Source organism: Aotus nancymaae, unplaced genomic scaffold, assembly GCF_030222135.1.
Source record: "Aotus nancymaae isolate 86718 unplaced genomic scaffold, 86718_ANA_hifiasm-v0.15.2.pri h1tg000016l, whole genome shotgun sequence".
NCBI lineage: Eukaryota > Metazoa > Chordata > Mammalia > Primates > Aotidae > Aotus > Aotus nancymaae.
Window position 1 is genome coordinate 66,453,272 of NW_026988428.1, and position 25,939 is coordinate 66,479,210.

At 47.9% G+C, this 25,939-nt stretch overlaps 1 protein-coding gene across 1 annotated transcript in view; it reads right to left on the reverse strand.

Moving 5' to 3' along the window:
* Positions 1-19,421: 19,421 nt before the first annotated feature.
* CD9 (CD9 molecule) overlaps positions 19,422-25,939 on the reverse strand; it is a 36,918-nt gene continuing 30,400 nt past the window's right edge. The window contains exons 3-8 of the mRNA XM_012455923.3: positions 24,920-25,017; positions 24,106-24,180; positions 22,224-22,322; positions 21,989-22,078; positions 21,280-21,363; positions 19,422-19,901 (exon numbers count right to left, since the gene is read on the reverse strand). Of these exons, the coding sequence (XP_012311346.1) occupies positions 19,836-19,901; positions 21,280-21,363; positions 21,989-22,078; positions 22,224-22,322; positions 24,106-24,180; positions 24,920-25,017 (512 nt within the window). The 3' untranslated portion in view covers positions 19,422-19,835. The remainder of the gene's footprint in view (positions 19,902-21,279; positions 21,364-21,988; positions 22,079-22,223; positions 22,323-24,105; positions 24,181-24,919; positions 25,018-25,939) is intronic.

The following is a 25,939-nucleotide window of genomic DNA, read 5'->3' on the forward strand; positions in this document are numbered from 1 at the left end:
GTAATGGCAAAACCACAATTACTTTTGCATCAGCCTAACAGATGAGCTGCTTCTTATGGATGAGCAAAGAAAGTGGTTTCTCAAGATGGAATCTACTTCTGGTCAAGATGCTATGAACATTGTTAAAATGACAACAAAAAGTTTAGCATATTACAAACTTAGCTGATCAAACAGTGGCAGGGTTTGAAAGGACTGACTCCAATTTTGAAAGAAGTTCTACTATGGGTAAAATGCTAGGCCAGGCACGGCTCATGTCTGTAATCCCAGCACTTTGGGAGGCCAAGGTGGTGGATCACCTAAGGCCAGGAGTTCAAGACCAGCCTGACCAACATGGAGAAACCCGGTCTCTACTAAAAATACAAAAATTGGCCGGACGTGGTGGCTTATGGCTGTAATCCAAGCACTTTGGAGGCCAAGGTGGGCGAATCACCTGAGGTCAGGAGTTCAAGACCAGCCTGACCAACATGGTGAAACTCTGTCTTTAAAAAAAAAAAAAATACAAAAATTAGCCAGGTGTGGTGGCGCATGCCTGTAATTCCAGTTACTCGGGAGGCTGAGGCAGGAAAATCTCTTGAACCCAGGAGGCAGAGGTTACGGTGAGCCAAGATCGTGCCACTGCACTCCAGCCTGAGCAACAAGAGCAAAACTCCATCTCAAAAAAAAAAAAAATGCTATCAAATACTATCACAGGCTACAGAGAAATCTTTTATGAAAGGAAGAGTCATTCAATGCAGAAAACTTCATGTCGCCTTATTTGAGGAAATTGCCACAGCCACCCCAAACTTCAGCAACCATCATTCCAGTCAGTCAGCAGTCATACATTGAGGCAAAAACATATGACTCACTGAAGGCTCAGATGATTGTTAGCATTTTTTAAGCAATAAAGTATTTTAAAATTAAGGTATGTACATATTTTTTAGACATAATGCTATTGCATATTTAGTAGGCTACAGTGTAGTATAAACATAACTTTTGTATGCACTGGAAACCAAAAATTTGTGTGACTCACTTGATTGCAATGTTTGTTTTAATGCAGTGATCTGGAACCAGACCTACAACGTTCTCTCTGAGGTATGCCTGTACGCCGAAATAGTTTAAATGTTCTTGTTTATTTTCTTATTGTCTGTTTCTCCCCAATAAAAATACGTTTACAGGCCAGTCTTTTGTTTGGTTCACTCCGGTATCTTCAGTATCTTAGAACAGTGCTTGGCACAGAGTGGGCCCTCAGCAAATTTTTTTTTTCAGATGGAGTTTTGCTCTATCACCTGGCTGAAGTGCAATGGCGTAATCTTGGATCACTGCAATCTTCGCCTCCCAAATTCAAGCCAGTCTCCTGCCTCAGTCTCCCCAGTAGCTGAGATTACAGGCGCCTGACACCACACCTAGATAATTTTTTTGTATTTTAGTAGAGACGGGGTTTTGCCATGTTGGCCAGGCTGGTCTTGAACTCCTGACCTCAGGTGTTCCACCCACTTCGGTCTCCCAAAGTGCTGGGATTACAGGCATGAGCCACCATGCCCTGCCAGTAACTGTTTATTGAACAAATCAAGTAATGTATTATTATTATGCCCTGTGTAATCTAAATCATATAAAGGGGAATGGCATCACGAGGATGTGAGAGGGAGAAGGTGGTAAGGTCAGTGGATCAGAGGTTCTGGGCAGGGCTGGAGTGAGTTTGAATGACAGAAAAGAGATTGGAGAATATGGTGCTTGGGTTGAGCTAATGAAGGGTCCCTTTGTTCTATTTTATTCATTTCAGTCTTCATTGCTGTTTTCTCCTCAACATTTTAAAAAATTTAAAAAATTTAAATTTAGAGATGGGGTCTCAAACTCCTGGCCTCAAGTGGCCCTCCTGCCACAGCCTCCTGAGGAGCTGGGACTACAGGCGCACCCCTGTAGTGTACACCACTGCACCTGGCTCCCCTCAACATCTCAATCTCTAAACCTGGAGTGAAGTAATAAAAAAAAAAGTCTGAGGCAGTGTTTTTCAAATTGAGAGACACAGCCCATTAGTGGATCATAAAATTAAGTTAGTGGGTTGCAACCAGCATCTATAAAAATGAAATAGAATAGAATAGAAAATAGCAGGGCACATTGCATGCAGCAAGGATAGGTATTATATCATAAAGCTTTCATTTCAATTTATAGATGTAGATGTGGGTATTTCTATGGTGCCTGTGTGTACTGAGTCACACATATGCTTGGGTCATGGACAAACAAATTTGAAAGCCCCTGGCCATGAGAGTGAGCGAGGAGGTCAAAAAACAGAGGCCAGGTCATTGGAAATATTTTATGGTAAATCCTGAAATTACCAAGACTTTCTAGGGGTAGTGCTCAAATACAGAAATTTTACCGGTGTTGAAAATCTTCAAGAGCTGTCCCAGGAGTCTGTAGATGGTTGCGACAGGCAGCGCTTACTCCTTTATCCAAGATCTCTAATTCTAACCCTTTCCTGCCCTTTCCTGGACTTCAGCCTGAGCAACCCGCCGCCAACACTCTAGGTGCAGCCCCAGTGCTGAGGTTCCTCATTCGTACCTCCTGCTCTCCAAGGGTACCTCGTGATCACGGCAGCATAATGACAAGGTCGCCCATCATTTACCGGGTCCCTCCCTACGCTCTGATTAGTAGGAGCTGCCCCTCATTTTATTTTACTTTACTTGAGACGGAGTTTTGCTCTTGTTGCCCAGGCTGAAGTGCAATGGCGCAATCTCAGCTCACTGAGACCTCCGCCTCCCCGATTCAAGTGATTCTCCTGCCTCAGCCTCCCAAGTAGCTGGGATTACAGGTGCCTGCTGGCTAATTTTGTATTTTTAGTAGAGACACGGTTTCCCATGTTGGTCAGGCTGGTCTCGAACTCCTGACTTCAAGTGATCCACCTGCCTCTGGCTCCAAAAGTGCTGGGATTACTGGTATGAGCCACTGTGCCCGGCCTGCCCTTCATTTTATAGAGAGCCAGGAGTTTAGAGGTTAAGTCACTTGTCCAAGGTCACTCAGTAAGTGGCAGAGCCAGGATTTGAGCTCAAGTCTGTCTCCTTCCCTACAAGGCCTTTGCAATGCACCCCACAGCCTCCCTCACCAGCTATCTGAGTCACTCTTGCAGACCATTCTCAGAGCATGAAATTCAGATTTCCTGCTTCAATAACAGCTACAAATCACTCCATTTCATGAACAGTGTGGTCTGTTCCAGAGTTGAAAACATTAAAATTATTCCCCAGCCCCCCAAGACGGAGTCTTGCTCTGTTGCCCAGGCTGGAGTGCAGTGGCGTGATCTCAGCCCACTGCAACCTCCACCTCCCGGGTTCAAGTAGTTCTCCTGCCTCAGCCTCCCGAATTAGCTGAGATCATGCCTGGTTAATTTTTGTGCTTTTTTTTAGTAGAGATGGGGTTTCACCATGTTGGCCAGATTGGTCGCGAACTCTTGACCTTGTGATCTACCTGCCTTTGGCTCCCAAAGTGCTGGGATTACAGGCATGAGCCACCGTGCCCAGCCTGAAAATGTGAAAGTTCTTGAATGGCTACTGTCCACGCTGCATGTCAACCCTGCCCCCAGAGCTGTGCTGGGAGCATAGAAAGTGAAGACCTGAAGACCCAGCTCCTGGCCTCAGGAGAGTACAATCAGAAGACTTGAGACCTTAGCGATTAGACAGGTTACTTGCATTTCACAAATGCCAACACGAAGGCCTGTGAGACATCTTGGAGCACGAAGTAAGGATCACCTGGTTGCAATTATTTATTGACTCCTGGGTCACTCTCCATCATTTCCAGAAGGTTTTAGTGCCTGGCACAATATCTCTCTCCAACCCTCCCCCTGTAAAATCTTCAAAATACAGATCTGCTGCCAGCAGTTTATACCTTTCACAGGTTGAGATGGTAGAGCACACTGTGGGAGATAGATGAGTCTGGCTCCAGCGTTAGGGCCCACTAAGTTGCTATGTCCCACTTGACTCCGGGTGTCTGGAGGCCACGTGCTGCAGGTGAGGCGGGACCCTCCCAGCCCCGGGCGAGGGAGAATGAGTACTGCTTTGCCTGACCTGCCACGGTAATTCCTTCCACTCTACTTGCCTTGGTTTAGGAATGAGCACGTGATCATTTCTGGCCAATGGGATGTAAGGAGATGTCTTCTGTGGGAATTCTGGGGATGTTTTTCACATTCTTTACTTTTCTTTTTTTTGCGAGATGGAGTCTTGCTCTGTTTCCCAGGCTGGAGTGCAGTGGCGTGATCTCGGCTCCTCACGACCTCTGCCTCCCAGGTTCAAGCAATTCTCCTGCCTCCACCTCCCAAGTAGCTGGGATTACAGGCTCGAACCACCATACTCGGCTAATTTTTTTTAGTAAAGACAGGGTTTCACCACATTGGTCAGGCTGGTCTGGAACGCCTGACTTCAGATGATCTGCCTGCCTCAGCCTCCCAAAGTGCTGGGATTACAGGCGTGAGCACCGCGCCCACCTCATGTTCTTAAAAAAGAGATACACTGAAGGAAGCTTTTCTCTTCCAGCCTTTAGACATAGACATCGTGATGACATGAAGCCTTGAGTGATGAGAGCCACCTTGTGTCTTTGAAGGGATAAACACAAGGGCAAAAACCTATGTGCTGAGAACGGTCAACCATGGAACTCCCCCTCTGACTTTCCTGTATGTGACAGAAGTTCCTTATTGCTTAAAAATGTTTGGGTTGGGCGCAGTGGCTCATGCCAGTAATTCCAGCACTTTGGAGGGCCAAGGTGGGTGGATCACTAGAGCCCAAGAGTTCAAGACCAGCCTGGGCAACATCGTGAAACCCTGTCTCTGCAAAAAATGCCCACACAGAAGAAAATGAGCCAGGTGTGGTGGCACATGCCTGTAGTCCCAGCTACATGGGAGGGTGAAGTGGGATGATCACTTGAGCCTGGGAGGAGGAGGCTGCAGTGAACAATGGTCGTACCACTGTACTCCAGCCTAGGTGACAGAGCGAGACCCTGTCTCAAAAAAAAAAAAAAAATGTAGGTTTGACTTTGGGCTTCTGATGCTTGTCACTCAAAGCATCCTCAAGTAACGTGCAGCATCAGATGTCTATAGAAGGCCAAGCAAAGTAGCAGTGGGTTGCAATGAGGGCTGCAATGCCGGCTGCTGCAGCGGACAAGCCCAGGATTCCTAGTGTTTCATACATGACATCCTTCACTGCATCCTGCCAGTGCACAAGCCATCCTGCTGAGGCACCTTTCATGTCATTTCATAAGGTCATTCAGGGATCCAAGATCCTTTTCTCCTTCCTCTAGATTCCTCCATGGAGCCATTAGAAGAGAAAAAGCCAAGAAGACACACCTACTTCTGTGCTGGAAGTTACGCTCACCACTTCCACTTTTATCCCACTGGCAAGAAGTGGTCCCATCATCCCTTGCAGATGCAGGGAGACTGGCTGAGCAGCACCCCCAGCACCGACTGCACCCTCCAGAAAGGGAGCAGGGCCTCTAGGATCTGATAATCCCATCAGCAGGAGGTCTCTGCCACAAGATCTGATGATGGGATGATGAGGTGCTGAGCTGGGCCTTGGTGGGAAGGAAGGACCTCATGAGGAAGACAGGGAGGGACTTTCGGTGGGTGGTGGTGGGCACAGTGTGTGTTAAGGTAAAGAGCTGATTCAAAGGAGATCCATTTGGGATAGGGTCTGCATTTGGTGTGAAGAGGTCCATAAATTTGAGTAGAAAGAGACTCAAATATAGGGCCTTGGGTGTCTGTGTCAACCTACCCTTGTCATGTGTTCCTCGGAGTTAACTTGAAACTGTTGTGCAAGACGGGCTGTATCTGAGTCACCACCTGTAAAGCATCAGGGTTGAGGATGAATCCCATGAGGCCCAATGGCATGGGTAAAATAAGATTTTATTTTTTTTGAGACATAGTTTTACTCTTGTTGCCCATGCTGGAGTGCAACGGCGCAATCTCAGCTCACTGCAACCTCTGCCTCCTGGGTTCAAACGATTCTCCTGCCTCAGCCTCCTGAGTAGCTGGGACTACAGGACCCAGCCACCACACCCAGCTAATTTTTTTTTTTTTTTTTTTTTTTTTTTGTATTTTTAGTAGAGACAGGGTTTTACTGTGTTGGCCAGGCTGGTTTCCAACTGCTAACCTCAGGTGATCCACCTGCCTCGGTCTCTCAAAATGATGGGATTACAGGCGTGAACCACGGCTCCCAGCCTAAGAAGATCTTTTATTTATTTCTGAGGAGGTAGCGTAAGAGGAGGGAAAATGTACAGTTCCAGTGAGGGTTGGCAAGACACAGTTAGCATGTTCCAGAGAAGGAACCCTGGCCTTTATTTGCGGGGCAAATATGTAAGTAGCCTGATTAAGGGAAGGCCCCACAGACTGCTTGGGGACAGGCAGTCTGGATTTGAGTGCTAACTGGTGACAGCGCCGGAAGAAGCCCAGGCCCTGGAGACTCCCCGACCAAGGATGCTGCAGTTCCCTGTTAAGCTACTAGGTGTGGGAAGCTGAGCTTGGGGTGACTCCTCCCACTCAGAGAAGGGGAATCTGGGATCCCAGTGAGCTCTTCATGCACGAAGCCCAGAGTGAGCTCCCAGAGTCACTTTCAGACAACCCTGCTCCTGGCACAACTGGAACCCCAGGACTTTGTAATCTTTTGGTAAGGTGGAGTTCAACACTCTTACGCTTAAGTCAGTAGGATTCCGTAGGAAAAATGCCATGTATTGTGTGTCTCCTATGTGTCAGGCACGTTGTATTTGCACCCAGGAGGTGGAACAAGCAGGGTTGGGGGGTTGCGATCTTGAAGTACCTTTCTTTTGTCTCACATTATTCCTAAATTGTGGTCAGTGCGGGTAGTTGTTCCCTGGCCTAGGATAGACGTGTGACCAGTCCCAGACTTTCCTGATCACTTTTAGGGTGAAGTCCCCCAGTGACTTCAAGCTGCAAAACACAGTCTTAATTCCAGAATGATGATGTTCGATTGTAGGTAATTGTCAAAGATTCTGATTATGTCCAGTTATGACAGCTTTCCCTTTGCTGGGAGGAGCCAGGTTGTGGGGAAGAGAGGGTGGCCAGCTTTTCCTTTCTTGCTTGCTCACCTCAGGAAAGTTTGAAGAGTCACCTCTCTACAGCCTCCAGAGTCACCAGCAACAGCTGGGGCATGCCCCCTTCTCAAGGTCTGAGCCCCAGCTCCGCATGGCCCCTCCTCCGGGCTTCTAGGATCTGACAATCCCATCGCTTCCCTCTGTCCCACAGCTCTAGGGCTGGCAGCTGCTTTCCCTGGCTATGATTTCTGCATTACTTCTTTGTTCTCTTAGTGATTTTTCAATACTTGCTTAATCAGTTTCCTACATTAAATTCTCTCTGATGAATTACCTGTTTTGGATTCTGTTTTCTTGGCTAGACTATGTTTACACATTGGTTATTCAACAATTTCCAACCTACTACAATTGAAAGGAGATATAAATTATACTAGATATAAGAGCTAACTCTTATTATCGAGAAAATGATGAAACATTTGCTTGTGTCAGCCAGAGCCTGACAACATACTCCTCTCCTCGGGAGAGATAGATTTGTAATAACTGAAGTGCTATTACCCGCCCTCCTTCTCTGCATTTGCTTTAAACCCGGAGAGTGGTCAAGATGTCATTCATGATCAAATGACTGTTACACCTTCCAACACTTTGGTATGTGCAGGAGGATCTGGGAGCATGGGAGACGATGGAGGACTCAATGCTGGCCCAGAAGGAAATGAAGGGGCAGCCTGATAGAAAAAGGTGGTGGCCACTGAATTCGGGTCTACGTTTTTCTAGGTCTAGCTGGGGCAGGGTGTATGTCAGAAGACTTAGAAGTTCCCCTGACTGTCTTTCAGCATCAGGGGATTGTGATGGAGAGGTATCCATGCCAGTGACGGCTCCCTGAGAAGCTAGAGATAAGGTGTTGCTGCTTCCGGTACTGATGGGGACTTGAGGAACTCCTGCGTGATTTCCATCTCCAAAGCTTAGAGAAATGTGGGCCTCCAAGCACATTCTCAGGAAACCAGCTCTCTCATTTCCAGGAGATTCAGGGGATTCCTAACCTTAATTTGCTGAATAATATCTTTACATTTCATCTTCATTCTCCTGCTCATTTTCTTCATCACTGACGACTCTTTCAAAGATTAAGAAAAGTGGATCTGGGTCGGGTGCAGTGGCTCATGCCTGTTTTCCCAGCACTTTGGGAGGCCGAGGTGGATGGATCACTTGAGGTCAGGAGTTTGAGACCACTCTGGCCGATATAGCAAAACCCTGTCTCCACTAAAAATACAAAAACTTAGCCAGGCATGGTGGCACACACCTGTAATCCCAGCTACTCAGGAGACAGAGGCAGGAGGATGGCTTGAACCCAGGAGGTGGAGGTTGTAGTGAGCCAAGATTGTGCCACTGAATTCCAGAGAGACTCCATCTCAAAAAAAAAAAAAAAAAAAGAAGAAGAAGGTGACGGGGCCAGGCATGGTGGCTCACACCTGTAATCCCAGCACTTTGGGAGGCCAAGGCGGGTGGATCAGGAAGTCAGGAGATCAAGACCATCCTGGCTAATATGGTGAAACCCCGTCTCTACTAAAAATACAAAAAAATTAATTGGGGTGGTGACCCATACCTGTAGTCCCAGCTACTTGGGAGGCTGAGACAGGAGAATTGCTTGAACATAGGAGGCAGAGGTGGCAGTGAGCCGAGATTGTGCCACTGCACTCCAGCCTAGGTAACCGAGTAAGACTCTGTCTTACTGTTACAGAGTAACAAAAATTATGCAAACTGTTGGGGACAGGCAGTCTGGATTTGAGTGCTAACTGGTGACAGCGCCGGAAGAAGCCCAGGCCCTGGAGACTCCCCGATCAGGGATGCTGCAGTTCCCTGTTAAAATGCTGCCGTTTCCCTCAAAAAAAAAAAAAAAGGCTGGGCGCGTTGGCTCATGCCTGTTATACTAGCACTTTTGGAGGCTGAGGCGGGTGGATCACAAAGTCAAGAGATCAAGACCATCCTGGCCAACATGGTGAAACCCCGTCTCCACTAAAAATACAAAAATTAGCCGGGCGTGGTGGCACACACCTGTAGTCCCAGTTACTTGGGAGGTTCAGGCAGGAGAATTTGAACCTGGGAGGTGGAGGCTGTAGTGAACCAAGATTGCGCCACTGCGCTCTAGCCTGGGTGACAGAGTGAGACTCCATCTCAAAAAATATATATATTAGGAATACAGGTGTGAGCCACTGCGCTTGGCTCAAATGATTCTTAACCTTAACTGACTTTATTTTAGCTCCACGTTTGGTCAGAAGCTCAGAAATCTCATCAGTTTTAGTTCAGTCTTAAACAAAGCTGTGACTTTACCATAAACCTTAATCAAAGTTGTATCATCTCACGTCGGCATCATGACTCTGGCCTGCATCCTTCTGAGCAACCCTGACTCCTCATGGGAGTTCATGGAAGCCATTGCCACCCAGCACTGCCCCAGCAAGAAGCTCAACAGTTGCATAATTGACCTGCAGATGAATCCCAGCACCCCACTCAGGAATGGTATCTCTACTGTCTCCTCTAAATTGAAACTTCCGTGTTGCCGTTCTTTTATATACACATATAATTTTCATACATATGAATATCATATACATGTGATTTTCAATAAAAGCTTATAATATTAAAAAACTACTGTGTGTCTGCTGGTCTGAGTGCAATGGTGTTTATAATTAATTGATCACAAATGGTTAGATTTCTTTGTTCATCCTCCCCTTTCCAACAGTTTCACTTGACGAGCCTTAAAAAAATAAAAGTCCAGGCATGGTGGTTCATGCTTGTAATCCCAACACTTCGGGAGGCCGAGGTGGGCAGATCACCTGAGGTCAGGGGTTTGAGACCAGCCTGACCAACATGGTGAAACCCCATCTCTACTAAACATACAAAATTAGCCGGGCATGGTGGTGCATGCCTGTAATCCCAGCTACTTGGGAGGCTGAGGCAGGAGAATTGCTTGAACCTGGGAGGCGGAGATTGCGGTGAGCCAAGATCATGCTATTGCACTCCAGCCTGAGCAACAAGAGCTAAACTCCGTCTCAAAAATAATAAATAAATAAATAAAAATAAAACAAACTATTCAGTGAAAGTTTTTGTTGATTTGTTTGTTGAAATGGAGTCTCACTCTGTTGTCCAGGCTGGAGCGCAGTGGTACAATCTCAGCTCAGTGCAACCTCAATGTTTTGAGTTCAAGTGACTCATGCCTCAGCCTCCCAAGTAGCTGAGATTGCAGGCATGCACCACCACACCCGGCTAATTTTTGTATTAATATTTTTAGTAGACATGGGGTTTTGCCATGTTGTCCAGACAGGTCTCAACTTCCTGGCCTCATGTGATCTGCCTTCATGTGACCTCAGCCTTCCAAAGTGCTGGGATTATAGGCGTGAGCCACCATGCCTGGCCGTGTTTGTTTGTTTTTTTAGAGACAGGGTCTCACTTTGTCACCCAAGCTGGAGTGTGCAGTGGTGTGATCACAGCTTACTACAGCCTCCACCTCAAGGGCTCAATCAATCCTTCCGCCTCTCTCCCTAGTAGCTGCGACACTGGTGTGTACCACCATGCTGGCTGGTTTTAAAATTTTTCATAGAGATGGGGTCCAGCGATCCTCCCATCTCAGCTTCCCAAAGTGTTGGGATTATGGATGTGAGCCATTGTGCCTGGCCTGGTATGTTTTATTAGCTCCAATTTATAAGAGGTATGAGGCCCAAGACACGCTAGTTGAATGTCTGAAACATAAATTGCCCATAGGTCTCTTTACAGTCTCTCTGCGCTTTCTACTGTAACCACACTCTTCTCCAGGCTTGCTTGAGTTTTGTGGTCGCTGGTGTCCGTGATTCTTTCCTTTGGCCCTGTTTCTCCATGTATTAGGAATAATGATCCCCGTGCCTTCCCAGGTCCCAGTGTGGTACAGAGGGTCAGTAGCTCAGCCCAGACTATGCTGAGGTCTGCAAGCATCACTGCCTGTCTTTGCAGGGCGTGTGAGCCCCGCTGGGTCACGCACTACCTTGCTTGGCCAGGTCAGCTCTGGCTCCTCGGCGCCTTGCCGAGTAGTGGAGATTCTACACTGGGATAAGAGCCGATCCTGCCTGTATTTCCACAGGGGAAGCAGATGGTTTGGGGAAATCCAATTTAAAAGGAAAGAAACCAAATTAGCTCTCCAGGGGTCTGATAGCCAAGGCTTGAGTGAAGACAATTACATCAGATGCTCAGATCTCACCAAGGCGGCCTGAAGACTGAAGGTGTGTAGAGTGGACGCCACCCCTTATCTCTAGGTGGGTTCAAATCATGACTGAGGGGGACAGGATCGAGCTCAGCTTAGTAGAATAAAGTCCTTAGACTCTAATGATCCCTGGCTTGGGACCCGTGAACCTGCAGCTGACTCTGCCACTTGACTTTCCATGGCTCACAGACCCTCTTCGTAACCTCTCTTTCTCAAAGAGCCCCACACACAGTCTTAGCTCTTTTGGAGTGTGAACAATTTAAGGAGAACGCTTAAAAAAACACTCCTCATCAGGTGCTGTAGGGTCCAGCCCTACAGGGTCCTTTGAGGCCCTGTCTATTGGTGTGGAGACGAGAAACTGTAGAAATAAAAAACACAAGACACAGACTTAGAGAAAAGAGAGTTTGGGCCCAGGGGTCCGCTGCCAACCAAAGCACAGAGTCCAGCAGTGGCCCTGAGTGCCTGGACGCTCTGACTTTTATTGAGTACAAAGCTGAGGGCAGGGTAGGTAGGGCGGGGTACAAGCTGGGGGCAGGGCAGATAGGGCGTGGCATTGGTGGTCAGTGATAGGGGGCCCATAGGTGGGGGCCCAAGACTTTCAGGTAGCCAAGATGAGATAAGGAGCATAAAGCATCAGCCCTTTTCCATGCTTGTCAAGAAAGAACAAAGACATTAAGATTTATATAACTTTTACTGATGATCTCTTCTAAGAAAAAAGGAAACAGGTTCAGAAGCAGAACATGAGGTTGACATGGAACGTGACCGCTGAAGCACAGCATCACATAGAGACAGTTAAGCCCCTGGATGTCTGCAGGCCTACCTGACAGCCGCCAGGCCCACTGCCAGAGCTCAGAGGAGCGGAGTTTTCTCCTAACTTCCCCGAGGATGGAGATGTCTCGGCCGTCTTGGACATCTCCCTCCCTAGCTGGCTAAACAGCGGGCGCCGCACAGCTGAGGCGCCATCCAGCAGCCCTTATGCAGGCGTGATGGAGGGCTTAAAGCGTCTTGCCTTAGTGTCATTCATTTCACAATGTCACCCCAGCTTCACACTTCTCAACCTGAGAGGCATTAGTAAAAGAACTAAGATCATCTATGAATAACTAAGATCACCTATGAATAACTACTATGGTTATATCGCTAGTTATTTTCTTCTTTATTATTTATATGGAAGTAGGCTGAGGCTTCTGACTCCTCCTCTGCACTTATGGGGTCTTCTCCACAGGTGCTGTTTGACAAGAATGTCAGGCCTATCTACTCTGAGACACCAGAGTCCCTTGGGGTATAAAAACTGCCCTGTGAGCTCAGTGAGGATGGCTATCCCAGGCAGTCCTTGAACCTGTCGACTTAAACCAGATAGGTGTCCCAGGGTGTTCTTTTGCCTACATTCTTGTGCTTGGAAGGCCATGGAGCATCCTGAATGTCAATGCTGTTCCCTGGCCACAGGCAATTGGACGTGGCATTAGTAGTGTTCCATCAAAGGGGTGCCAATAGGGCTGCGTCTTATTAGATGGAACCGAACTACCTGCTTGTATCCTTCCTGCTAAAGGAGCTTGCCTGTGAGATACAGAGAGAAGTGGGGATGCTGGGGCAGATGCCATATGCAGGACTGCCATGAGCTACGGTCTCAGGTCTCTGCAGAACTCAGCTTGGAAAGTGCAGGATCTCCTAAGTGGTGATATGACTGTTGAGATGATGAATCTCCTCCACCAACCTCATTATTTAAGGGTTCGAATGCTCTCCTCCTTGTATGTTAAAGAGCCGAACCATGGTGCCAAATATAAAAAAGAAAGCAACAATTTCAGAGATAAAACATGATTTTGAAAGATTTTGGGGTTGCCCATAAAAATGTTCACTGTTTCTGTCACTTAACTATTACCAGAGGTCCTTCCCTCACGCCCACCCCATAACTGAACGTAGATGGGGAGACAGCTCTTTCCTGGGTATTTGCTTGCAGACCGGCCTTTTTACAGCTCTTGGAGATGGAGGGCATCCCGTTTCCATGGGTGCAGGAATCAGCAACATCTTCTCTCCAGCTTCTCCTGGAGCCCCCTCTATGTCCTGGGCCCCTCCACTCATGGACAGCCCTGGTTTAAGGGGTTTCTTTTATGTTCGCTTAAAATCTTCCCTGAGAGTTCTGCCCATCAGTTCTCATTCTGGTCTCTGGGACAACATACATTCTGGTTCGTCTTATAGCCCTTAAGACATTTGAAAACAAAGACGGTTGTGTTGTAGGATGCCCCTCCCCCAGGCTACAGTCCCCCGGTGCTTCACGCTCCTCTTGGGTGACAAGGCTTTAGACAGGCCCCTACCCCGCAAAAAAGTTCTGTCCCCTCCAGATCTCTGTAGATGGTCACCTTTCTTCTTGAGGAATGACCCCAGAACACAGCATCATATCCCCCTAGGGCCTATCACATCTGTGGCTCGATTGTCTACATCTGGACACCTCTGTGGATGCAGCCCCTGAGGCATCCTGTCTTCACAGTTTTGGTTTCTATTAAGTTTGTGGTAAGCTAAACTTACACATCTCTTTTCTTTCTTTTTTTTTTGGAGACGGAGTTTCGCTCTTGTTACCCAGGCTGGAGTGCAATGGCACGATCTCGGCTCACTGCAACCTCCGCCTCGTGGGTTCAGGCAATTCTCCTGCCTCAGCCTCCTGAGTAGCTGGGATTACAGGCACGCGCCACCATGCCCAGCTAATTTTTTGTATTGTTAGTAGAGACGGGGTTTCACCATGTTGACCAGGATGGTCTCGATCTCTTGACCTCGTGATCCACCCGCCTCGGCCTCCCAAAGTGCTGAGATTACAGGCGTGAGCCACTGCGCCCGGCCACACATCTTTTTTCAAAAGAAATGTTTTCCTCATCCTGCGTTTATGTAATGGGTTCCTCCACTCAAAAGATGTTCCTGTCAAGTTTCCTCCTGTGATATTAATCCTGGAAGGCAGCACTGTGTGAAATATGCAATAAAATTCGGAGAAAGTCCTAGATTCAAACCTGTATCCAGTCTATGAACTATATGATATTGGGGAAAATATTTAACTTCTCTCAACTGGGGCAATATTTCACTTACTCAACCCTACGTTTTCTCCAAATGTAAACTGGAATACAATACCTTTAACTCACTCGCCCTTTTCCAAACTTCTCTATAGACTGAAAAGAAATGTAAATGCTCATATTTTCAGTCTCCCTCATAGGTATGAGTAGCCACATGACAGATTTCTAGTCAATGATGTACAAATGTGAGTTGACTTCCGGTTTGCCGGGGGAAGCTTTTGCATTTTAGCTAGAAGAGATCACTGCGGCTAGCAGCTGTTCTTCCCCTACCTCTAGCTGTGAATGTAGAAATGGCTGGAGTGGCAGCAGCTACCTTATGACCACGGGGTACAAGCCAAGAGACTCACAGAGATGCTGTCTTCCGTAGAGCAGGGCTGCTAAATCTACACTTCTAATTGCCTCCAGACTTAACATATGAGAAAAACCCTATTATCTAACCAGCCAAATATATGCTAGCCCAGCTAACTTAAAGTGCTGTGGTAAGGACCAAGGGCTGCTAAACATATTGTATGAATTCTCGATTTCATTTACTCATTTATTCCTGTTGAGATATAGCCTTTGGGTGTCATATTCCATTATTCTAGTCTCTAAGATCTCTTTGAACTATACTCCTGTTACTCAAATTACTGGGTATTTCTCAGAGCCTTGTGAAATATACATATAATGATATAATAATACAGTAATAGTTTTATCTCTCTCTCTCTCTTTCTCTCTTTTTTTTTGAGACTGAGTCTAGCCCTGTCACCCAGGCTGGCGTACAATGGTATGATCTCAGCTCACTGCAACTTCGGCTTCCTGAGTTGAAGCGATTCTCTTGCCTCAGCCTCTTGAGTAGCTAGGATTGCAAGTGCCCACCACCACACTCAGCTAATTTTTGTATTTTTAGTAAAGACAGGGCTTCACCATGTTGGCCAGGGTGGCCTTGAACTTCTGACCTCAGATCATCTGCCCACCTTGGCCTCCCAAAGTGCTGGGATTACAGATGTGAGCCACCACACCAGGCTTTTTTATTTTTATTTTTTTGAGACAGAGTCTCACTCTGTTGCCCAGGCTGGAGTACGGTGGCGTGATCTTGGCTCACTGCAACCTCCACCTCCCAGGTTCAAGCAATTCTCCTGCCTCAGCCTCCCAAGTAGCTGGGATTACAAGTGTGCGCCACCATGCCTGGCTAATTTTTTGTACCGTTAGTAGAGATGGGGGTTTCACTATGTTGGCCAGGTTGGTCTTGAACTCCTGACCTCAAGTGATTCACCCACCTGAGCCTCCCAAAGTGATGGGATTACAGGCATGAGCCACCACACCCAGCCGTATTTAGTAGTATTCCAAGTTGTCATTTAACACATTGACCAGCAAGAAACATGGCAGGGCTGCACAGGCCACCGGTGGAGACCTCTCCCCCTTGTATAGTTGTGTTCACCCAACCATGGATGTGCCTAATTGTGCTGGAATTCCACCCGTACCACTCCATCTTGTGCCCAAGAAGCTTATGAGATATCCTGCCCTACCTGTCAGTGAAACAATTCCCTGTACCCCTGGAGGGCCCTAGGAAATGACAGCATCATGGAATGAGTCCCTGGATCCATGTGGAGTCTTGGTCCCATCCTTGGCCACTCAACTCCATCTGGAGGACATGGGTTTGGAGAGTAGGGCCTTGGGAGGAGGGTCCAGGGAGTTTATGGATATTAAAGCACTTTCAGTCCTTGAAGGGCACTGGGTAAATAGCCTTTTACTAGATCCAGCTGCTTTGATTCAAATTTGTTGCCCCAGGCTGCTTTTCACAGTCGAGCCAAGAGGCCAACACATCTATGCAATGGCTTCTCTTCTTATGCTCAAGGAGATTCTTCTGAACCCAAAGCAGTTGTTACTTTTGGCAGCGTCTGTTGCCTTTTTGTGACCTAAAATTTCCTAAAGGCCTTTGTTCCGAGGCCCTTTCAGGACCTGAGAGCGGCAGGCCATCCTGGTTTTCCCTTAACTGCAGAGCTACACCTGGTCCTGTCCACCAAGAGTCAGGGGAGCTTCATTTTGGCCTGACTGAGAGAGTGTGGACAGCCAGCTCCTTTTGGGATGTCTGCCAGCTTTCAATGATCCCTTGTCTTTTGGCGCTAGGTCCAGACAACAGGTCACAGAGGGTGGTCAAGTCTTTAACTCCACTCATCCCAACCTGCCCGCTGCCAGCTGAAGGGACAGGGTCAGACATTTGACTCAAACTAGGTCAAATGTTTCCCTACTAAAACTCCAAGTGGAGCCAATGGAGGTTGTCTCTGTGTAAGCTTGGGAGCTCAGGGGCAGCCCTTTCCCAGCCCCGTGAGGACTGAGTAGCAAAGTTGGTCTCCTTAGAGAGCAAAATATAGTAGCACAGAAATGGAGAGCCGTAGGAGTTCCTAGTCCATGTTTCCGGAATCTTCCTAAGGTGCAACCATTTTCATTCTTGGGTTAATTGCTCACTTTTGCTTAAGCTAGTCCATCTGTCCTTACGTTATTAACAACAAACAGGAAGGCAGGATATAGATGGCCCTGAGGTGTTCTGGGATATAAGTGGCTGCAGTTTGCTTCACACTAATCTACCCTTCAGCAAAGCTGCAGCATGGAAAGTGCATGTAGCCTCTGAGACCTGCTTTCTCCAGAGGGAGCTGGCAGTCACATGCAGGGCTGATGTTAGAACTCCTCAGGGATCTCCTCCATTCCTACATAAAATGAATGGTTGGCTGTAATCCCAGCACTTTGGGCCCAGGCGAGTGGATCACCTGAGGTCAGGAGTTTGAGACCAGCCTGGCCAACATGCTGAAAACCTGTCTCTACTAAAACCACAAAAATTAGCTGGGTGTGGTGGTGGGTGCAGAGGCTGAGGCACGAGAATGGCTTGAACTTGGGAGGCGAGGTTGCAGTGAGCTGAGATCGCGCCACTGCATTCCAGCCTGGGTGACAGAGCGAGACTGTCTCCCAAAAACATTAATAAAATGGATGACCCGTTATTTTCACAATCGGAACAGTAGTCAGCCCTCAGATTAACAAGGGGCCTAAGGTCACAGATCAACAAGGACACTCAACAATGCCAACCCAGCTATTTTTTGTGTGTGGTAAAATATAATATACAGTTTGCCACTTTGATCCTATTTTTTGTTCTTTTGGGACAGCACCTCGCTCTGTTGCCTGGGCTGGAGTGCAGTGGTGAGATCATGGCTCACTGTAGCCTTCACCTCCCAGGCTCAGGTGATCCTCCCAACTCAGCATCCCAAGTAGCTGGGACCACAGGTGTGCACCACCACGCCCAGCCAGGTTTGTTTGTTTTTTTTTTTTTTTTGTAGAGATGGGGGTCTCACCATGTTGCTCAGGTTGGCCTTGAACTGGGCTCAAGTGATCCTCCCACCTCAGCCTCCCAAAGTGCTGGGATTACAGGTATGAGCCGTCATGCTCAGCCCATTTTAACAATTTTTAAGTGTACAATGTAGTGGCACTAAATATAGTCACAAAGCTTTGCAACAATCACCACCATCTATTTCCAGAGCTTCTTCATTATCCCAAACAGAAACTCTACTCATTATACCATAACTCCCCATTTTCCCCTCTCCCTAGCCTCTGGTTACTTTTAATCACTTTCTTTAGTACCTCCTATCATGGGAATTGTAGAATATTTGTTCTTTTGTGTCTAGCTTATTTCACTGAACATAGCATGCTCAAGATTCATCCACATTGCAGCATTTAAGGTGGAATTCTGCTCCATCATATGGATACACCACACATTGTTCATTTATCTGCTGATGGACATTTGAGTTTCCACCTTTTGGGTATTATGAATAGTGCTGCGATCAGCTTTGGTGTTCTGACGTATGAATGTAATGGCATTCAGGGACATTTTGACCCTTCTTTCCTGTTTTTCTTTTTGTAGTGTTAAGGAGAAACCCAAATGGAATCAAGGAGTGGAAAATAAAAATCGGTTTCCTATGCCTCTGCACTTCTCCTCTCTTCTGTTCATCCCTCTCTGCCATAATTGCCTGTTTGCCTCCCAATTGCCCACAACAGTGCAGACAATCTGAGCATGGGCCACACCTCCCATGCAGCAGTGCTTTTGTGATCTGTCCACCTGGGTAAGCTGAACCACACTTCCCAGAATTCTCTTCCCATGTGTTTCTGGTTAGAGTGAAGCACAGAGGAGAAACTGGTGGAAGGTTTGGAGGTGGGAAGTGAAGCAGCAGCCATTTTCACAGCTCACACTAATTGTGGCTTCTCTGCTGGCTCACCTCAGCAGAGGCAGGAACTGACATGGGGCCAGGCGTGGTGGCTCCCGCCTGTAATCCCAGCCAGCACTTTGGGAGGCCAAGGTGGGTGATTGCTTGAGACCACGAGTTCAAGACCAGCCTGGCCAACATGGCAAAACCCTTCTCTACAAAAAATACAAACATTAGTCAGGTGTGGTGGCGTATGCCTGTAGTCCCAGCTACTTGGGAGACTGAGGTGGGAGGATTTGCTTGAGACCAGGAAGGTCAAGCCTGCAGGGAGCTCAGATTGGGCCACTGCACTCCAGCCTGAGCAGCAGAGTGAGATCCTGTCAAAAAAAAAGAAAACCTGACACGGACAGATGTGTCTGCCTTCAAGGGCTCCCACTCGCACTTGTCCTCCCTTACTTTCCAACCGTCCATCCTTCCCAATTGTCTGCAGAGACTGCGTAAGTACCCCCAGTGCCAGTGACTGTGTAAGGTCAAGTTCCCACAACAAATCCCTTCAAACAAATATCTCTTAGTGGCTCTGCTTCTCTGATGAAACCCTGGTGCATACACACTCATTTATTCATTCAACCAACAAATATTAAGTGATAAAAAATAGGACTACCATGCACCAGACACTAGGTGCTAGGCAGTGAATAAAACAAAGTTCCTGCCATGGTGTGACCTGTGCTGTCACATCCCCAAGACACGCCACACTGCTGAAGGAGCATCTAGGGACCAGGTGCTGGTGCTGACTCTTCTGTTAACACCTGTGTGGCTTTGGATCAGAATCCCTTAATCTCTCCATGTCTAGATTTCTTCATTAGTAAACTGGGGTGAGCAACCTCCCAATATACTTCTCATATAAATGCAGGTGGAATTAATAGCAGTTGAAAGATATTTGCAAACCAAATAGCTCTCAAAATAACTAAAGGAAACAAAAGCCAGTCCAGGACATTGTCATAATTTTTTATTATGTATCAAATTGTCTTCAATATAAGTTACAACCTGATTAAAGTTGATAGACATTTTTATCTATTTAAAGACAAAAAAAAATTCTTTTATGTACAATATCTTGTCTAGAGTCTAGCAAATATAGTACCTTTCATTGCAGGATTTCTGCTTAACGTAACGAGCAAAAAGAAACAACTGAAAAAATATAAACCAAAGCAAACCAACCCCCCCTTCAACTACAAATGTCAATATTGAATGAAGCATTAAAAGACAAACATAAAATAACTTTAGCTTTTGTCTAGAAATGCAGAATGAATAGTAAAGTTAGTGGCAAAAACAAAAAACGAAAAACAAAAATCCTAACAATCTTCATGGGTAAACTTCCCTGCTCGGGGATGTAAGCTGACTCTAGACCATCTCGCGATTCCTGCGGATAGCACAGCACAAGATCATACTGAAGATCATGCCAAATATCTAGGAGAGAGGAAGAAACATGAGGATCAGGGTGGTTTTATCTGAAGGAAGGCTGAGGGAAAGGGAGAGACATGGGTCACCCAGTCCAAGACAAATGACAAGGAGAATGGCATCCAGGAGGCCAAATGAGTTAGAGGGTACTGAAGCGGGAGAGATGCAGGCCCCGTAATGAGAAGGATGCGGATGTGAAGGATGTTGGGGGTTGGCAGTCAGCTGCAGAAGCATCTTCCTTGGAGAACTTTCGGCGGGGACAAGTAAGCTCATAGCCAAATTTAATGCTCAAATTCCAGGCATTCCTATAGTCCACACGGGTTAGAACTTTTGTATCTGTCTTTGTGTGTGTGTATTTAATATTCTATTCTATTTTTATTTATTTATTTATTTATTTTTAGATGGAGTCTTGCTCTGTCACCCAGGCTGGAGTGCAATGGCACGATCTTGGCTCCCTGCAACCTCTGCCTCCTGTGTTCAAATGATTCTCCAGCCTGGCCAACATGGTGAAACTCCGTCTCTACTAAAAATGCAAATATTAGCTGGGCGTGGTGGTGTGCCTTTGTAGTCCCAGCTACCTGGAAGGCTGAGGCTGGAGAATCGCTTGAACCCAGGAGGCAGAGGTTGCAGTGAGTCAAGATTGCTCCATTGCACTCCAGCCTGGGCAACAAGAGTAAAACTCCATCTCAAAGAAAAACAAGAAGGTATTATTTTATCTTTTACTGAAAGGTGCTTCATGCCTTTCTTAGATGCTGGTGAAGGGTACAAATAACCACTAAGAAAGGAGGCGATTCTCTCTTTGGGGACAGTCTGGCAAGAGGGCAGAGGCGGGCAGGGGTGGGGGAAGACTCAGTGAGCCAGGCCATCCCAGCGAGGGCTGTGTTCCATCTGGGGCTCTTCCTCATGGGGAGAGAGGGCATGACCCCAAAGAACCTGGTTGGCCCTTGATGGTTTCTAGAGGCTGATTAGAAAGAGACCTTCTGGCTGCCCATTTTCAGATGCTCTTTAAGAAATGGAACAACTTCCACGCCGGTAGCCTCTAGTGAAGTACTTTTTCAGGGAGAAGAACAGCAGGTGCGTGAGGAGACATGCTCTGAGGACTAGCGGCGCCAGCACTGCCGCCCATGTGCCCTGAACCTTAACGGCTAAGAGAGTCGACTCTGGAGAAACCCAGGAGGAACCCTGGATACTCCACTCAGGAGGTGAGGGGCTTTCATCAGAACATCGGCCTGTCTCTCTATTCCCTAGTGGGAAAATGGAAATACTAAGAGTATGAGGACAAAGTTAGTAGACAAATGTGCAGACTGTGACAGTGTCTGGGCAGAGCATGGGCTGAATCAATGTTAACTCCTCGGTCCCCCTCCTGGGACGACGTCTCGCCACTCACCATGACCACGGCAATGCCGATGCCCACTGCGCCGATGATGTGGAATTTACTGTCGAAGACCTCTTTGATGGCATCAGGACAGGACTTGGGGAGACAAACCAAGGCCTGGGTCACACACAATCCCTGCTCCCCGGGCACCTCCCTCCTCCCACGGCACCCGTCTCACCCAGGAGAACTGGCGGACAGAGGGTGGGCTGGGGACAGGAGTGTTCAGGGATAAGAGATGTTCTGGCTGGTGGATGGAAAGAGGAACAAAAGGATGGCTCTGCTGGTGGATCCCTAAAATCTGGGCAGGACATCAGGGAAGGAGGAGGGACAGGCCCTGACTGGGGGTCTATTTCTGATATGGTTGTAAGGTCACTTTTTATCATTCTGGAGTTGGACATCAACTCCAGCTTACAGGCAGGAGCCACTGACAAAGTCAGAGCGAGAGTCCAAGACTCAGAAGCACGCGTGCCCGTGACAGCTTCAAGGCTGGCAGCAGTGGGTGGTGCCAGAGCACTGGTCGTCCCCTTGGTCTGGCCTTTGTTTTATTGCCCTTCAGTAAACAGAGAGCCCAAAGTAAGGGAGAAAGAGATGGGTGCTCTGGGACCCTTTCACAGGCAGACTGGGTCTTTCCGAAGCAGCACCTGGCTGCTGTCACTTTTATGCTTGCAGGGTTTGCCCAGAGCAATGGGGCAGGGGCACCAGGATATTGCTCTGAGTTTACCTTCATGGTGATGGTTTCGAGTACTTCTTTCTTGGGGCAGATGTCCGAGATAAACTGTTCCACGCCTCCAGCCACACCACAGCAGTTCAACTGCAGCAAGAAGGCAGGGATGGGGATGAGAGGAACAAATTTTTAAAAGACTAGAATGTTTGCACTGGTCTGGTGCAGTCAGCACCCTGTGTGCAGACATATTCCGGAGAAAGCGCAGGAGGCTGTGTTTGCCAAGGCGACATACCGCGTAGTGGATGGCTTTCAGAGTCTCCCGCTGGGGCTCATCCTTGGTTTTCAGCTTGTTGTAGGTGTCCTTGTAAAACTCCTGGATTTCCTTAATCACCTACAATGGGCAGACAAGAGAGGGGCAGAGACGGCATTTTAACATCTTTCTCCATGAACAAATGTTACCTGTTCCACCTTGTTCTCTCTCTTTAAGCTCTCAGCCACCAGATGCCTGTGGTTGGACAACGTCACTGGGCAGATGGCAGCTGCTAGCAAGGCCTTCGGGCACTTCCCATCTCTTCCCACATCCTCCAGAAACTCGCTCTGGACGCTTCTCCCTGTCTCTTACACTTGGGTCAGTCCTTCAGCTCTGTTGGCTCCTAAATTGAATCTCTGTGATCCTAGCCAGGCACGATGGCTCACGCCTGTAATCCCAGCACTTTGGGAGTCTGAGGCAGGCGGATCACCTGAGGTCGGGAGTTCGAGAATCTCTACAATCTAAAGGATAATAATAATTTAAAAACTACTCCTGACTTGACTATTTTCTCAGGCTTCCTTCTTCTTTTTCTCTCCACCTGCATGATTTTGGAAATTACTAAACCTCTCTCTGTACGGCAGTTTCCACATTTATCCCTACAGCTCATAGATTATTATGAGAATTTAAATGAGGTACTGCATATTAAGCCTTTACCATTAGATCCAGTAAAGAGTAAATCTGGAGGATGTGTCAGCTACTGTATTATAATATAGGGGATATATTATTATGCGCCTCCATCTGGTGCATCCCAATTTAATGCATGTCTGCCCCTTTGATGCTCACCCACATCCAATTAAAAGACCAACAGCCAGTACTTTTCCTTCAGCAGCTTTCTGACATTTTCACAACGATCCCTTCCTATTTCTATGGCTGTTGCTTTTATTGCTTGAATACGTGTTTTTTTAAACCGAGTTTCCTTGGCTGGTCTGAAGGTAGTGGATTATCTCAATGGATTGTTCAGTCAGTTACAGATGGGAAGTCCTTGTTCCACTCTTCCTCTGCTTCTCACTACTGCACTAGACTAGTCTTAAGAACCAAACAAAATAATAGCGTTCCTGCCTCCAGCATCTCTCTTCCTTCCTCCTTCTTGCTAAACATGACAAGGTAGCCCTTCTGAAAACACTACTCTGATATGGCCCACGCTGGTCCAAAACTCTGCAGGGCTCTGCTTGGAAGCCCAGGCTCAGCCATGCTCAGCCCCTTTGGCTCCAAGTCCCCTGCCTCCACTAACTTTCCTCTTGAACGCATCTCTCATTCAAGGTTTAGTTCACTACTCCCTTCTCTAAGAAGCCAAAAGAGATTCCCTCACCTTTTCAAATCCCATAATACTTTGGCTATAAATCACCTCTATGACCCTTGTCAGTTGCATGTCTTTTTCCTATACTAGATGGCCAAGTCTCTGGAAGTGGGGCCCATAGTTCAAACATCTGTGGACCCTGCACAGGCTTGGGGATAGCAATTGGCTCATGGGGGCAGCACTTGAACACGTATTTACAGATGAGAGGAGGAGGCGAGAGTTTCCAGCCCACAGAAAGCCTGTATTTCCCGAGTAATCTTTCTAAGAGTTGCGGGGGAGGGCTGCTGAGGTGTGAGATGGGCAGACAGACACACACACAGGCCCAACAAGTCATTCTTGAACATCTACTATGAGCCAGCACCACAGCTGGCACAATTCTGCACAGCGCAGTAAGCATGCTGACAGTCCCTGCCCCGAGGAGGGCACATTCACAGGCACGTGATGAGATAAGGTGCCTGGTCAACAGCTGAAAGCTGAACAAAGTGCCCAGCCAGGACCTGCCCCCTGCTGCACTGTCTCCCATCCCCCAACTCCCAAACCCAAGAGATCTCATGGAAGAAAACCTACCTCATCCTTGTGGGAATATCCCCAGATGGCCGCGGCGATTTCAATGGCGAATATCACCAAGAGGAAGCCGAAGAACTGGAAGGCAATGAGGGGACGGGGTGAGGAACAGTCCCAGCCCACCAGCCAGGAAAATTGAAGGGTATTTTGGGACAAGGAAGGACAACTCCCTGGGGAACAGGCATCTGGTGGCACAAATGAACAGCCTTGAAGGGGCAGGGAGGAAGTTCGCAGAACAGGCAGTTAACCAAGGAGAGGGCAGAGGCCACAGTGAGGCGAGGTGCTTGGGCAGGAGGAAAAAGTTGAGCACAGCCAAGCCCAGAACTAGCATTTACGAGGTGTTAGTTAAGAGTCAGTGAGCAGGAAACTACCACTGCTCACAAAAGCCACAGAGATTTGGGGTAATAAAGGGAATGAATCCACTCCATGGAGTCTGGAAAAGACTGAAACAGATTTTGAAACAAGGAGAAGGCAAAGGTACCTGTGGATTCAGGGAAAAAAAGCAAACGTGGTCCTTGAGAAAAGGGGAAACAAAGTCCTTTTAGTTGCCCAGGGGAAGCGATAAGGTAGGCTCCAGAAAGGAAGAGGGGCGATGCCTCACACTGGGGAGGGGCCCGGGCTGAGGACAGCATGGCTGCCTGGCCAGGTGGCTCAGGGGGCCTGGAGCGAGGAAAACTGGGGAGGCTGAGGCTTAGGACAGCTCATGGCCTCTGGGTACCTTCTTGACTCCATCCCCCTCCATCTGTTCTATGGGTCTGGGTCTGGGTCTACTGAGGTTTTGGTGGTGGGGGTCAGGGTGGCTGGTGGGGATACTCACCAGTCCCAGCATGCACTGGGACTCCTGCACAGCCCCGCAGCAGCCCAGGAAGCCCACCAGCATCATGAGGGCACCGGCTCCGATCAGAATATAAACTCCTGCAGGAGGACAGAGGAAGCACACACACATGGAGACATCAGTTCAGAGGCCCGGGCATCTCCGGCAATTCCTGTTTTCCTCTGCCTAACTCCTGCCTCCCCCTCCTTATTCCCCTCATCCCAGGGAAGAAGTTTCCTTTCCTTAAAACACAGCCTCCCCTTCCACCTCTGCCCCCTAGGTCTCCTTCCCACCAGACTCTCTTCCATGACTCGGCTTCACCAAGCCTATCTTCCTACCTAACCCTCAGCCCTTCTGGAAGGTGCCCATCAGCCTTTAACCCAGGACAGAGAATACCCATGGGAACTCCCACATTCGGAATGCAAACTGGTCCAGTTTGTCAGCTCTTTCCAGCAAGATGGACCCACTCAAGCTAGTCAGCATAGAGCAGGCACACTCGGCTAACTTCTGGGACCCTGACTTACAGAGGACGCTGTCAGAGCAGATTTCCAGTAGGAAGGGGCTGTGCACACCTAAGCCCTCCCCCTCCCCTGGGGGGGACCAACTCTGCCTGTTCCCAGAAGGGAGCCCTCCCTGCCCTGCTGCTGGGTGGTGGTTAGGCACACACAGTTAGGAATACCCAAAGCCACCTCTTGGCAAAGGTTCAATACCTGACTCTAGTGCAAAGGACACAGATCTGGGTGTCAGAAGACCCTTCTTTTGGTCCTAACACTGATGCTAACTGCTGTGTGACCTTGGGTAAGGCATTTTCCCTCTCTGGCCCTCAATTTCCTTACCAGTAAAATTAAAGCGGTATGTTGCTGGAAATTTCGAAAGATCTCTGTAGCATGCTAACGAGATCTTACAGCTGCAACTCAGTTACTCCAGGTTAAGGGTGAAGAGGCTCCTCCTTGCTAAGGAGAGGATGAATGACACCATTACTAAGCCTTTGATTTGAGTGGCTGATGGGAAGGAGGTGGGAGA